Source organism: Xenopus laevis, chromosome 3L (assembly GCF_017654675.1).
Source record: "Xenopus laevis strain J_2021 chromosome 3L, Xenopus_laevis_v10.1, whole genome shotgun sequence".
NCBI lineage: Eukaryota > Metazoa > Chordata > Amphibia > Anura > Pipidae > Xenopus > Xenopus laevis.
In genome coordinates this window covers 134124605-134138886 of record NC_054375.1, presented here as the reverse complement: position 1 = coordinate 134138886, position 14282 = coordinate 134124605, and the positions used below count along the sequence as shown (strand labels likewise).

At 43.9% G+C, this 14282-nt stretch overlaps 1 protein-coding gene across 1 annotated transcript; it reads left to right on the top strand.

Annotated features, from left to right (window-relative positions):
- Positions 1-5243: 5243 nt before the first annotated feature.
- On the top strand, positions 5244-10690 carry pgam2.L (phosphoglycerate mutase 2 L homeolog). Its single transcript, NM_001086617.2, is given in 3 exon segments — positions 5244-5769; positions 7658-7838; positions 10069-10690. Coding segments are annotated over 3 exon segments (762 nt in total). The 5' UTR covers positions 5244-5358; the 3' UTR covers positions 10239-10690.
- Positions 10691-14282: the final 3592 nt, after the last annotated feature.

The following is a 14282-nucleotide window of genomic DNA, read 5'->3' as shown; positions in this document are numbered from 1 at the left end:
GCTAGTAGAGGGGAGAGAGAGGGAAGCCTTTGGGTCCTGATAATAAGCCTGGAGTGTATTGATTAAAGTAGACCCTAGACCCACCCTGCCAAGAAGGGAGAATAGGTAGGGCCAGCTAAGCGTATCGAAGGCCTTCTCTATATCCAGCGCCAGGAAGCACGTAGGGATTTTATGTTTGTTGGCGTATGCTATTAGGTTCAGGGACTTTCTAATGTTGTCTGGGGCTTGGCGGGTGGGGATGAATCCAATTTGGTCTTTATGAATGGTAGAGGGTAGGACCCGGTTTAATCTATTCGCTAAGATAGTGGCGAGTAATTTAATGTCCAAATTGAGTAAAGAGATTGGCCTATAGTTTTTGGGGTTCAAGGAATCCTTATTGGGTTTCGGAATAAGGGAAATGCTAGCTTCGTTCATTTCAGGAGGTAGGGGTTTACCAGCGGTGACGTGCTGGAATAATTTCTGGAGTTGTGGGATTAGCTGGGTCGCAAATTTCTTGTAGTACAATGAAGAGAATCCGTCAGGGCCTGAGGCTTTGCCCGACTTTAAATGTTTAATCGTATACTCAATATCCTCATAGGTAATATCTTGGGTCATGATCTGCTGCAGGTCATCGGAAAGGGGCTCAGGGGCATACTGATCCAGAAAGGCCTCCACCGCACCTGGCTTTCCAGGGGAGCTGGAGGTGTATAGTTTTTGGAAAAAGGAAATAAAAGTATCATGAATCTTATCAGGATTCGAGGAGATCGTACCATTAGATAATCTGATTTTTTGGATTTGGCCCTGCCGTAATTCAGATTTAAGTAAATTAGCTAGCATTTTGTCAGCTTTATTCGCGTACCTGTAAAATTTGTGCTTAGTCTTACGGATAGCCTTCTCGGCTTGTGCAATTTGGCAGGCATGTAGTTTTTGCCTAGTCTCATCTATCAGCTGCCTAAGTCTCTTCGATGGGTGGAGTCTATTGGTTTGTTCCAGAGATGCTAATTCGACCTCCAGACTCTTTTGAACCTGCATCCTCTCTCTCTTTTTACGGGACGCATACTTTATCAAACAACCCCTGATAAAGGCTTTATGTGATACCCAGACCCAATCTATCGAAGCCTCGGGCCGCAAATTGTCTTGAAAGAAGTGGGTTAACTCCTGCGAGATAAAGTCTACACATTCAGGGTCTGCCAATAGGCTCTCATTCAATCTCCAGGTGGGACGCCTGAACAAGGGGACTTGTAAGTCTAATGTAGTCAATACTAAGTCATGGTCCGACCAGGCACACTGTATGTGTTTAGAGTCTATAAGTGAAGGGGCATCGGAAGCGTTAACCAGTATGTAATCGATCCTGGAGTAGGAGTTATGTGCGTGGGAGTAAAAGGTATAGTCACGAGTCGAACCATTAACCTCCCTCCATGAATCAAGGAGCTTGTGGGTATGGAGTAGTTGGTCAACCCGCTTAGTGATTGTCCTATGTCGCATAGGGCAGCTAGATTGGGATCGGTCGAGGGCATGGTTAAAGGACAAGTTAAAGTCTCCCGCCCAAATGAGTCTGGTGTTATCTAAGTCCGGCAATAGGTTACAAAGCGAGTCAAAAAATTGGAGAGGATCAGCATTCGGGGCATAACTGGAGACGATGGTATAGTGTTGATCGTATAATGTACCTCGAAGTATTACAAAATGACCATTAGCATCTAAGGTGGAGTCAAGAGTAATAAAGGGGAAGTTTTTATGGATAAATAAAGCAACGCCCCTATGCTTGCTAGTGGTGGAAGCCAGATAGTGGGTGTGGTATAGCTTGTGGAAGAATTTTGGGTAGGACCTTTGGGTAAAATGTGTTTCCTGAAGGCATAGGATATCTGGAGAAAGGTTTTTGTACATATTGAAAGCTAGTCGTCTCTTATTTGGAGAATTGAGGCCCTGTACATTGTGAGAGATAATTTTAATCCCCATTGTGGAATGTATTGGAGGTCTGCTCATAGTAAGCTAAGGAAAGCAAGCCCTCGATTCTCCAGTAAGAGTGTGCACTAGTAACAGGTAAAAACAACATTACATGTACTTTGTAGCCCAGCCGCCAAAAAAAATCAACTTTTATAATAGAAATGCAATACGAAAAATTTAGGAAAAACAAAGAAAAAAAACAAGAAAAGACAAATACACAATATAAACATTTAACCACCATGAAATCCCTCTCTGCAGGGGTATCCACGGCAGAAATGTTCCCAGGGGGGCAACAACATCCCGGGCCCGCTGAGAAGCATCAATGAGAGAGAAAAAAAAAAAAAAAAAAGGGGAGAGAAGTCATCCAGCTAGCTTGGCTGGTGGGAGAGGAGAACAACTGTAGTGAAGGAGAAAAAACCAACTGGTAGGCCCCGTACAGGGGGAGAGAATATCAGGAAACGTGGCAATCGCCCACAGTGTGGATTGTTGAAGAACAAAGTCCCAGGGAGGTATCAGGTCGCGCCCAGGTCAGGCCGTTGACGAGAAAGCCGCTGGTCTTTCGGTGGAGACACGGAGGAGTGCGGCTTCTGTTGTTTGGCTGGAGGAGTGGTAGCCCATTCAGGGTCGGGTCGTGGAGAGGCGGATGGGGAGCGGCTGTCCCTCGCGGGGGGAGAGGCCGAGGGTTCCAACAAAGACAGGCCTGCTTCCAGGGTAGTAACAGACTGTAGTTTCCCGTTCCATGGGAATTGCAGCGAGAAAGGGAACCCCCACCTATACTTCACTTTATGTTTTATCAGTAGTGCAGTCACCGGTTTCAGCAGCCTCCGCTTTTGAAGAGTAACTGGGGCCAAGTCCGCAAACAATTGCATTTGATGCGGCAGCGAGTCCTTGCCCGCAGCGCGGGCTGCATGAAGAGCGAGGTCCCTAACCTCAACATGATGCATCTTGAGCACAATGTCTCTGGGGAGGTTAGGATCTCGAGGACGGCCCAAGGCCCTGTGGATACGTTCGATGTGAAGGCGCCCCTCGGGTAGGTCCGGTAGCAGTTGCAGTAGTGTAGTGTCCATGAGGCCCATGAGATCGGTAACAGTTTCGGGGACCCCCTTAACCCGTAAGTTACCTCTCCGTGACCTGTTCTCCAGGTCTTCCAGTTTGTTTTCCAGGTGCGCCATTTGGGCCTGGTGCGCAGACAGCATTTTCTGGTCCTCTTGGAGGGCTGCCGCGTGGCCGTCTGCAGTATATTCCAGCCTGTCAACTCTGTCTCCCAGTTCACGAATTTGTTGGGAGAACTCGGCAACTGCCGCCTTAAGTTCGGTTTTGAACAGGAGCTGAACAGCTTGGAGCGCTGCCTGCGTGTCAGTACCTGTCGGCTGCTGGTCAGAGTCCGAGTTCTGCTCGGCACATGGAGACAAAGATGGCCGCTGGGAGGATTCAGTAGCGCGCCGATTAAACATTGGCGGAGTTTGAAGCTGCTGCTTCTTTTTCGTGGACGGCGGGGCCATACTGTTGGTCCGAGTAGGTTCACAGAGCTGTAGTGGTTGTTTCTCGAGCGAAACTGCAGCTTTTCTCAGCTAAATATTGCTAAGTTCAGCGGGTCAGGCACGGAGCTCTTACAGGCACATCCTTCCTGTTAAGCCGCGCGCATGCGCCCCCGATTTCCGAGTTTTTTATTGAAAACCTCTTTATTATACCCCGAAGCTTGAAATAGTTGAATCCAAAAATACCTGTCGAGGTCATGTCGGAGTCAATGGCAGAGGTCCCTTGAACCATTTGAAGATGTTACTAGCCTTCATGATGTTCCAGTTTTTTTTGGTGGGTTTCGCTCAAAAACTCGATCAATTCGAGCGATTTGAGTTTTTTTCCCATGAAAAACTCAATCAATTAGAGTATTTCAGTTTTTCAGCCCAACTACACTGATTCAGGTTTTTTACAGCCAAGTTATTTCTTAAAATAGAAACCATTGGAGTTGGGAGTTGATTTGAGGTCTAAAAAAGCTCACAAAGCTCTAAAATTCCACCTTATTGTCTTTGCTACTTTCTATTCAGGCTAAATAACTTACAAACCACAAATTATATGGAATGAAAACCAATTGCAAATTATCTCAGAATATCACTCTCTACATCATACTTAGGGGCAGATTTACTAAAGGGCGAATTGTCGCCAGCGACTGCTTCACACACATCGCACCACTTCGGCAAATTCTATACCACTACGCTAAATCACTAATATGCAAAGTTGCGCCCAGGGCGCCAGACACTGGCGTCTTTTTGCTAACGTTACTTTGGCAGTGCGAGCATTTTATAGCGAAGATGCGCTTGCGTTCGTTTGTTCATTCGCTAGTGATCTTGCCCTTAGGTCAACATACGGCAAGTAATTTAAAGTTGTATGGACGTCTTTATTATAAATGTTGGTGCAAATGTTTGAAGTTACAACTTTATCTTATACATGTCCAGGGAACCTAAATAAAGACAAGAGAGTTAATATAATGCCCTACACATGAGCCCACTGTAAAATGAATGTTCCATATGTTATAAAATGTGGAGAAAACGGGTTACCCAAAAAAAAGTTAAAGTCAGGACGTTTTTGGAACTTAAATGCATTTTCGGCTCACAGGATATGATGTAACTGACAGAAGATTGAGGAAAATTTAGCTTCTTTTTAGCACTTTGCCTGGTCTGAGGTGGCGAAGTCAAGAAGTAATGTTCATTAAAATCCGCACTTTAGTGAATTTGCGGAGTAACATTCGTTCGCAGGGCGAAAAAGCAGACAGAGTACAAATAACCGCTAGTGACTGTCCCGTTTGGCTAGCGAATTGGCACCTGCGCCTCTTAATGAATTGTTGATATCCCTGCGGGTGGCAACGCTGGAAAAAAGTCACTTCGCTCTTTAGTAAATCTGCCCCTAAAAGTTAACTCCAAGGTGAACAAGCCCTTTAAAGGACCACAGAGAACCAGGCATCTCTGGAGATGGGCAGAGAATAAAGTTGCCCTTTATCTGTAGCTCATGGTGCTAAACACACTTATATAAAGTAATATTATTCTAAGCAGTGGAATGGTAAAAGGCATATCAATATATCAATGTGGAGCAAAACCCACTTTTAGTAGCAGAGATTCCACCAGGTTGACCTTTAACAGATAACCCTGCAGTGACTCAAGTAAAGGTCAGTCCCAGCTGTCACTTGCTGTGTGAAGGGGTTGAAGCTATTTTGAGTGCCCGGCCTCTCCATCACTCCTCTTGGCATTTTGTGGCTGCTGCCTGATTGGTCACTATTTAAAGCAGCACTGGGTATTTTAGACAGATATCCTATGAGTATCTGGAACATCGCAGGGACCAGACTTCAGGCTGAGGTTCATTCTGTCCAATAAACGTCCTCAGTAAACCTCTACATTGGTTGAGCCTCCATTCAGCTGATACTAGTCATCTTTAACGGCCACTATGCCTCACCGCCTAGTAATCGTACGCCACGGAGAAAGCTCGTGGAATCAGGAGAACAGGTTCTGTGGCTGGTTTGATGCCGACCTGAGTGAGAAAGGGGCAGAGGAGGCCCGTAGAGGAGCTCAGGCAATAAAGGAGGCCGGGATGGAGTTTGACATCTGCTACACCTCCGTGCTGAAGAGAGCGGTGCGTACTCTGTGGTACATCTTGGACGGAGTAGACCAAATGTGGCTGCCAGTGGTCAGGACCTGGAGACTGAATGAGCGCCACTATGGGGGACTGACAGGCCTCAACAAGGCAGAGACTGCGGAGAAACATGGGGAAGAGCAGGTGAAGATTTGGAGACGATCTTATGACACCCCACCACCAGTCATGGGAGAAGATCACCCATACTACAAGCTGATAAGTAAGGTAAGCAGATGTGAGTTTCTCCCATTAACCCTCTCTTGCTCTCCTCATGTTTTGCCAAGTGCCTTCTACACCTCCATAAACAAATACCTAATACCACTATTTCTCTATATACTTTATCTATATACTCTCTCTCTATATATCTCATCCTATTGATTCATATAACTCCACCCTGTAATTCCTCCTAATATTTTAAATAACCCTTCCCTACTGCTCTATATATCTTCCTATTCAGCGTGCCATAGCCCAGTTTATACTTTGCTGTTTCTTCTAATGTTACATATGACCTCTCTCTATAATTCCACCTAATTTTCTATGTATGGACAGGGTATTTAATTTTGTTGCTGTGCAACTAGATGCTGTATTGCTATGGTCCACTACTTGTTACTATAGAGACAGAATCAGCACCTTTAAGACAGAGAGCCTGTTACCTTGCTGGTAATGCAAGCATTTTGCACTTGAAGTACTAAGTAGCTATTTAGTGCATGGTAATAATAATAATACATGTGTCATAGAGGTTTCTCAGTCCTCCTGCACTTCATGGAAAATCTGCAAGCTTTTACAGTTACCTGGAGATGATAATAAGACCCAGCAAAGTATATATATCAAGTTATATCAAGTTATGGTGGGAGTTGTAGTTTAACAATAGCTGGAGGATGGGCATCTTTGATTTATGTAAACACACCTCTCGAGGGAGCTCCAGCCTTACTGCATTTACAAGGGCCTCGTGCTTCTCTAACTCCCACCCTGGATGTATCTGCACACGGCAAATTTCATACAACATTTTTTTATATTCTGGTTTCTAAAATCTAAAGCAAAAATGTATAAATTGTGATTATTGAATATTTCAATTCACTTGCACTTCAGAACCTGCAAATGAGGATTGCCATAGTAACTGCTAATATCATGAATCTTAAGCAACAGTGCCGCCCTTAGTTTACCTGACAGTCGGCTGAAAATTAATTTTGTGAAAAAAAGGAAAGTCTTGCTGAAGGCCCCCATACACAGGCCGATAAAAGCTGCAGACAGACAGAGTCAGCAGCTTATTGGCCCGTGTGTGCGGCCATCCGATGGGCTTCCCCAATTGATATCTGGCCCAGACATTGCCGTCTTTGGCCACCTTTAGAACTGACCAGATAAATGTCAGATGACTCTTCTCTGCTCAGTAACTTCATGTTCTAAGCAACATCACATGACTTTCCTTTTCATCCGGCTATCGGAAGAAAAAAATAGCAGAGACCTCTCTGAGCAACTTGACATTCATTTGCTTTGAGATTTCCTTTTGGCTTCCTGCTAGTTCAAGAGTAAAGGTGGCCATAGACGCAAAGATCCGCTCGTTTGGCGACATCGTATGAAAATCCTTGATTCGTACGATAGGATCTTTGCGTCTATGGCCACCTTTAACAAAGCATTAGAAAAGAGATGGCCCCATGAAAATGCATGCACCCCATCTAGGCGAGGTGAAGTTTCTGTAAGTCAAAGATGTCCAACTCGTGGCCCCTTACTCTACTATCAATGGGATGCTGGAGCCTCCATTTCAGTATCAGTCTGTGGGATACGCAGATACTGAAAATAATATATATATAATACCTGCCTAATGCTCTGAGCCAGGCAAGCTACTATCACTGGTCTATCTGTCTGTAGGAAACACACTGCACAGATACAGGCTAACCTGGTGAGCATTTTATAAGGTTTCCTTCACAAAACAATATGTCCTGGGTTACTTGATGATACTGATATTTTCTGTTAAATTCCCGTTACTTTGTAGGGTTCTTTGGTGACAGTCATGCTAATGTATTATCTATACACCATGGCCTGGGGTGTGATAGTTATCAAAACGGCACCTGCTCATCTGAATCCTCATAATATTTTATTCTTCTACTTGCCCCAGGATCGGCGTTACAAAGATCTCACCTCTACAGAGCTGCCCTCCTGTGAGAGTCTGAAGGACACCATTGCCCGTGCCCTACCCTTTTGGAATGAAGTGATTGCCCCCCAGATCCTGGCTGGAAAGCGAGTACTGATCGCAGCACATGGAAACAGCTTGAGAGGCATTGTAAAGCACCTGGATGGTAAGAAACGGTCTACAGAGTGTTTGTTCTCCCAGGAGCTGATAAAGGGCTATTGCCCTGAACCCTATGCATAAGGAAGACATGCAGAGTAGCAGCTGTAGGTAGAAAAAGAAAACGATAATAGATATACGGAGTTATATAATAAAAGATACAACATTTGCCTTGGTCTAGTACAGTGATGCCTTGGATGTCACTCCCAGTGGCCGCAAGGCAGGTGCTTATTTTTGAATTTCTGGTTTGAAGGCAAGTTTTGGGTGCATAAAAACCTTGTCTACTGCCAAACATTGCACATAGGGGCTACTGAATAACCAACCAGAGACCTTAATTGCTTATGCTTGTGTTGCTCCCCAACTCTTTTAACATATGAATGTGGCTCACGGGTAAAAAAAAAGGTTGTGGAGCCCTGGTCTAGTAACTCAAAGCAACCACTGTTTGTTCCTAGACAGGTGCCCAGTAAATGCTGCCTGCTGGCATGGCTTCCTAGACCAGTATCAAACATTGTACCTGTTATTACATTACCCATAGAAGGTCAATATAGCAACTATAGAGCAAGATTACACGATTAACACTTCATCTCAGTGGAGATCAACCTGTAGTTCTTAATTTGTTGAAATGCATCTGCATGTTCCTACACCCTCAACCTAAGCATGCCTGTTCCTGTTTAGTGGGGGTGCAGGGTTCAATTCTGTCAAATAGAATTTGGGGTTCCCACACTGCATTAGGGTTGCCAGCTTTTCTGGAAAAAAAAAACGGCCTTCCTATATTATTGAAGTTTTTTTCTATTTGATAACATTGGCATCAAGCATAATTTTTACCGGCCAGGCCCGTAAAATACTGGCCAGATGGCAACCCTATACTGCATTCATCGGCACAGAGCCTTTATCTCAATGTAAGGTGTTTAATTGTACTGTTCTAATGGCAGGCTTCCTACCCAGTGTCCTATCCACCTTTATAACTATCTGACACCCATGACTGTTAGCAGCAACATACCTGAGTGACATTACTGTATCAGTTCCATCTGCCCTCATACTGTCCCCTCTGACCCATCTGTCTATGCTCTGACTGTCCTGTTACTATATCAGTAACTCTGACCTTTTCATGGGACCTCCTTAAGACATTATACCAAAATAAGTTCAACATGACCTTCTGAGCACTGTGTGGAGGACAGAGGGAGGGGTAAGCTATTTAACCATTGCTCTGGTGCCCTGTATCTTTAACTCTTTACTCGTGGGGGTGTCCTGGGACACAGAGGACCTCAGCTGCAAGTAGCAAGAACCTGAGAAACTCATTAATCAGAATGGTCTTTGTTATTTCTTATGCTAAACTTTAGATTCCCATTTCTCTCCTATTAACCTTCTCTTTCTGAAGAGCTGCCTGTTCTTGTGCTTAAAGGAACAGTAAAATCAAAAAACAAAAGTGTTTAAAAGTAATAAAAATATAATGCAGTGTTGCCCTGCACTGGTAAAACTTCTGTATTTGTTTCAGAAACACTACTATAGTTTATATAAATAAGCTGCTGTGTAGCAATGGGGGCAGCCATTCAAAGGAGAAAAGGCTCAGGTTACACAGCAGATAGGCTCTGTAGAACATAATGGTGTTATCTGTTATCCACTATTTAACCTGTGCCATATAGTCTTTTGTCAATTTCCGCCATTGCTACATAGCAGCTTGTTTATATGAACTATAGTAGTGTTTCTGAAGCAGACACATCTTTTTTACCAGTGCAGGGCAACACTTCATGATATTTTCATTACTTTAAAACACTGTGATTTTTTGGTGTTACTATTCCTTTAATGATACACTTATCAGTGGCACTCTCGGTATGTATACTCTTATCACATCTGCTCCCTTCATTGAACCTCTCCTCCATTACTCTGGCCTCCAGTGGCTGTTATGGGTAATACTGCTACTAGTTTCTCAAGTAAAGGGAAAGTGGAGCAATTTGCCATTTTATATTGGAAACAGTACAGTCAACACAAATAAAATATATTTGTATTGGAAAGTACATATTAAAACACCACAATATACATGGACAGCACAGAGGCACAATGGTTTGCATGGATTCTTGTAGCACAGGGGTCCTATTTCTAGTAATTTATCTACAAGGAGTTTGTATGTTCTCCCTGTAGCCCTTAGGGTACACAAAGGCACATTACCAGGGACAGAAAAATAAAAATAAGTAAAAAAATTTCCACAGTTACTCATCTGTCCTTCTCTCTCTCTTTCTCAGGGATGTCTGATGCTGCCATCATGGAACTTAATCTACCCACTGGAATTCCCATTGTATATGAACTTGATGATAACCTGAAGCCAACCAAACCCATGAGCTTCCTTGGGGATGAGGAAACTGTACGGAAAGCCATGGAGGCAGTGGCAGCCCAGGGAAAGGCCAAAAAATAGATGAGGAGCCAGAGATGGTTTTGGGTTCTAGAGTTCAAGAGAGAGGGGGTTAAGGAGAGGGACAGCAGGACACACAAAAACCTTTCTAGTCCCCATGTTATTCTTAAAATAAAATCAGAATATGATATTGTGGGAAATAACGTAGGGACAGGAGATTGCTTCTTGCTCATAAAAAGGAGTAGCCACTATGTAGCTGTTCTTTGGCTCTATTATTACAGAACTATATAAGGGCAGTGTAGATATGAAATAACAAATAATATATTCACTTGGACCCATTTGTTCTTGTGTTAAAGAACAAACAATCCCCAAATGTTTTAATACTCACAAGTAACATTATGAGCTCACACTGTTCACACACACAGGGCTGTGAACACTTTCTGTGCATTTTAGAACCATTTTGAATGTTCTTTTCACATCGTCACCAATTCAATAATTCTGTATTTTTATCCAAATAAACAAGAAATAAAACCAGATGTGTGTGTTTTTCTATATCTCCCTGCTTCTAAGCTAGAGCCACAGTTCTATGTTGTAAGTGTGTTAATATGCACTGACATGAATGAATGCAATATAACTTTATCATAGTAATTGGTAGTGTACAAAGGCCGCAGTCTGGTCCTGTCCTTAAAGGGGAAGGAAACCTAGTCGGCGCAAACCCCCACCCCCCCCTCCCGTTTGTTGCCCACCCTCCCTCCTACCCCCTGGCCTACCCGTCCCGCTGGGCAAATGCCCCTAACTTGTTACTTACCCTTCTGCGCAGGCCCAGTTCACAGACGACATCTTCTTCCACGCGATCTTCTTCCTGCTGTGAACGGCGTTTTGGCGCATGCGCAGTAGGATCAGTTCGCCGGTACGGATCTACTGCGCATGCGCCAAAAGTCACACACATGCGCAGTAGATCGTACCGGCGAAATGCTCCTACTGCGCATGCGCCAAAACGCCGGTCAGAACAGGAAGAAGATCTCGTGGAAGAAGATGTCGTCTGTGAACTCCCTGGACTGGACCTGCGCAGAAGGGTAAGTAACAAGTTAGGGGCATTTGCCCAGCGGGACGGGTAGGCCAGGGGGAGGGTGGGCAACAAACGGGAGGGGGGGTGGGGGGTTTGCGCCTACTAGGTTTCCTTCCCCTTTAAAGTGGCAGTTCACCTTTAAGTTAACTTATTATAGAATGGCTCATTCTAAGCAACTTTTTACAGTTTTTGAAGTATTTGCCTTCTTTTGCAGACTGTTTCCAGCTTTCCAATGGGGGCCACTGACTCCATCTAAAAATCAAATGCTCTGTAAGGCTACAAATGTATTATTATTGCTACTTTTTATTACTCGTTTTTCTTTTCATGCCCTCTCCTATTCATATTCCAGTCTCTTATTCAAATCAATGCATGGTTGCTAGGGTAAGTTGGATCCGAATAACCAGATTGAATTTGCAAACTGGAGAGCTGCTGAACAAAAAAGCTAGATAACCACACATAATCAAAAATGAAAACAAATGGCAATTTGTCTCAATTAATTAAAAGGGGAACAGCCTCTTTAATGCTGCCCTATGGCAGGTATATAGGTGAAGGCTGGTCTGTGCCCGCTGATTCTGAACTCAGCACCTTATGCCATATTTGTTTTTCAGACCCCGGACAGAAGTGAGAAATTCTGGTACAACTTAGAGATCTTTGATTCCTGCCTGGGGTCTTTATAAATGGTCCCTCTTGTGTCTCTTAGGGTTATAGCTAACCTATAGCAGCCATAAGGACATGGCAGGACTGTGTCTCGCTGGATTGGAGTGCAGCAAGAATCCTGGCAAAATGCTCTCGGCAGGCGCATTAAGTGCTCTTGCCCATCTGCTTGGGGTCTTTGTAAATTACCTCTCTTGTGAAATTAACTTAATGCCAATCCCAAGTGCTTTGGTGCAATGTCCAGGCCTCCTCCCCTGAATTGATGAGGGTATGCCTTTCAATACCAATGTCCTATAAACCATAACCATAACAAGAAGGGTCTGTGAAAATAAAGGGGCCCAGTAGTTGTTCAGTCATTTCAATTATATATTCACAAGCAGATTAACAAATGATGACTATTCCATCTCTTCTTGATAAGGAGGGTGATACTATTGTATCGGAGTAGGCAAGTGGCGTTTGCTGAATTTATTTTACACCAGAGCCCACCTCACCCCACTATTATCAGTTGCTAAATTGTACCATTAATCAAATACACATTAGAGATTAGTACAGCCAAATGTCAAATATTTTGGAAAGACACATGTCTGATATAATAGCAACAGACAATCAATTAATTATACCAACAAGTGATCACATTAAGTGGTTGGTTATAGTGATGTGTGGGTCGAGTAAAACCCAACCCAACCCGCACTCGCCCTCCCTCCACCTGTGCCCAACCCGCACCGACCTGCCCTGTGTCAGAGGACCTATCGGCTCCCAGCGGGAGGAAGCTTATGGGATAAAGGTCCAAAATCGAAGTACAAAAGGTTTCAGGCAAAATCGTATCCAAGTCCAGGCAAGAGTTCAAAAGGCAGGCAGATAAACAGCAAAGTAGATAATCAGGCAGGGTCAAAGTCCAGAAATCAGTTCAATAGGAATTATAGCACACACAGGAATGTTCCAAACAAATGCTATATTCGGGCATTGAACCCATGACCCGGAAGGGTTTTTAACTTTGAAATTCGGCCAAGCGCGTAACGTCTTGACGCCTGCATCCCCATGTGTAGTCAATGGGCGCCGCCATCTTGGATGTTACGGCGGAGCAGAACGGAATAACCGCGCCAAGGGATCCTGACACCCTGCCAATGACATCACAAATGGGACAAGGTGATCAGGCGCGCGTCTATAAAAGTGGAAGCTGGAAGTTGGAAGCCAGCAGTGTAAGGTGGCAGCCCGGGAGAGCAGGAAGAAGAGCTTAACCCGGACCTGCACGCCACCCCCAAGTGGGGGTGCGAGGTCGGCCCAACACGCACATCACTAGTTGGTTTAGCAAGACACATTTAGGTCTCACTGGGGGGGTTTGGAACTGTGGATCTCATGATGGGAAAGGTTTATTGAAAACTGGAAAGGTGTATTGAGGAATATCAGGGCTTAACTGGGAATGGATCTGGGGTATGGCTTAAATTCTCCTGCTTTTTAGTTCAGGTATGACTAAAGGCTTGACTGGAGCTCTGCCACATCATATAAAGGAACAAAATAACTACTGGTAATCCCTTGGCACCATGTGGCAGAAACCTGTTTCTAGAGCCAACCCCTGCATTGTTTAAAAGGTGCTTTAATTATAGTGTCCTTGTTGGTATGGGGACAATAATTTGGCTGAGGAGCAGAATTGTGATTGATGGGATATTTTCAGTCTGTGCCAGTAATGTAGGAGAAGCGCCTCAGGACTTTAATTTCATTTTTAATAGCAATAATAATTGTATTGTAATTAATGGAGCCTCCCAGTGTTCGCAATGCCACAAAACTGTACAAGATCACTGGGTAGGAGAGTTGATACCATACTGAAAGCTTCAGGCAAAATGGTTGTAGTCATGCATTTTACTGGATAACAAATCTAAATGTATATTATACAGTAAAAATAATGTAGGGGACCAATAAATGTATCCCCATTTACTTTGCATTCCCCAAAGATTGTGCCCACAGGGGCCTCTTAAGCTGACCATAGATGTACAGATTGTAGCCTATGTCGGACGAACGATAGTCCATGACAATCTTCCGACCTGCAACAAACTATTCAGATTAATATAAAGTAAAGAGAACACAATGCTCAGGCCATTAAGTGACAGACAGCAATCATACAAAAGTTATGTCTGACAAATAGTAGTGACAATCTCCCATTGATATTGTCAGATAGGCAATACATGCAGAGATATTATCATTAGCTGAAATAAAGCTATTAACCTGTTTGATTGACTGAACGACTGATCTCCATGGTACGAAAAACACTGTCCAAAAATCATACGAAACGTAAAATGGTATCTTTGCATCTATGGCCAGCTTGAGTCTGAGGAAGGGAGTAAAGGTGGACATAGATGAAAAGATCCGCTCCTTTGGCGACATCATCA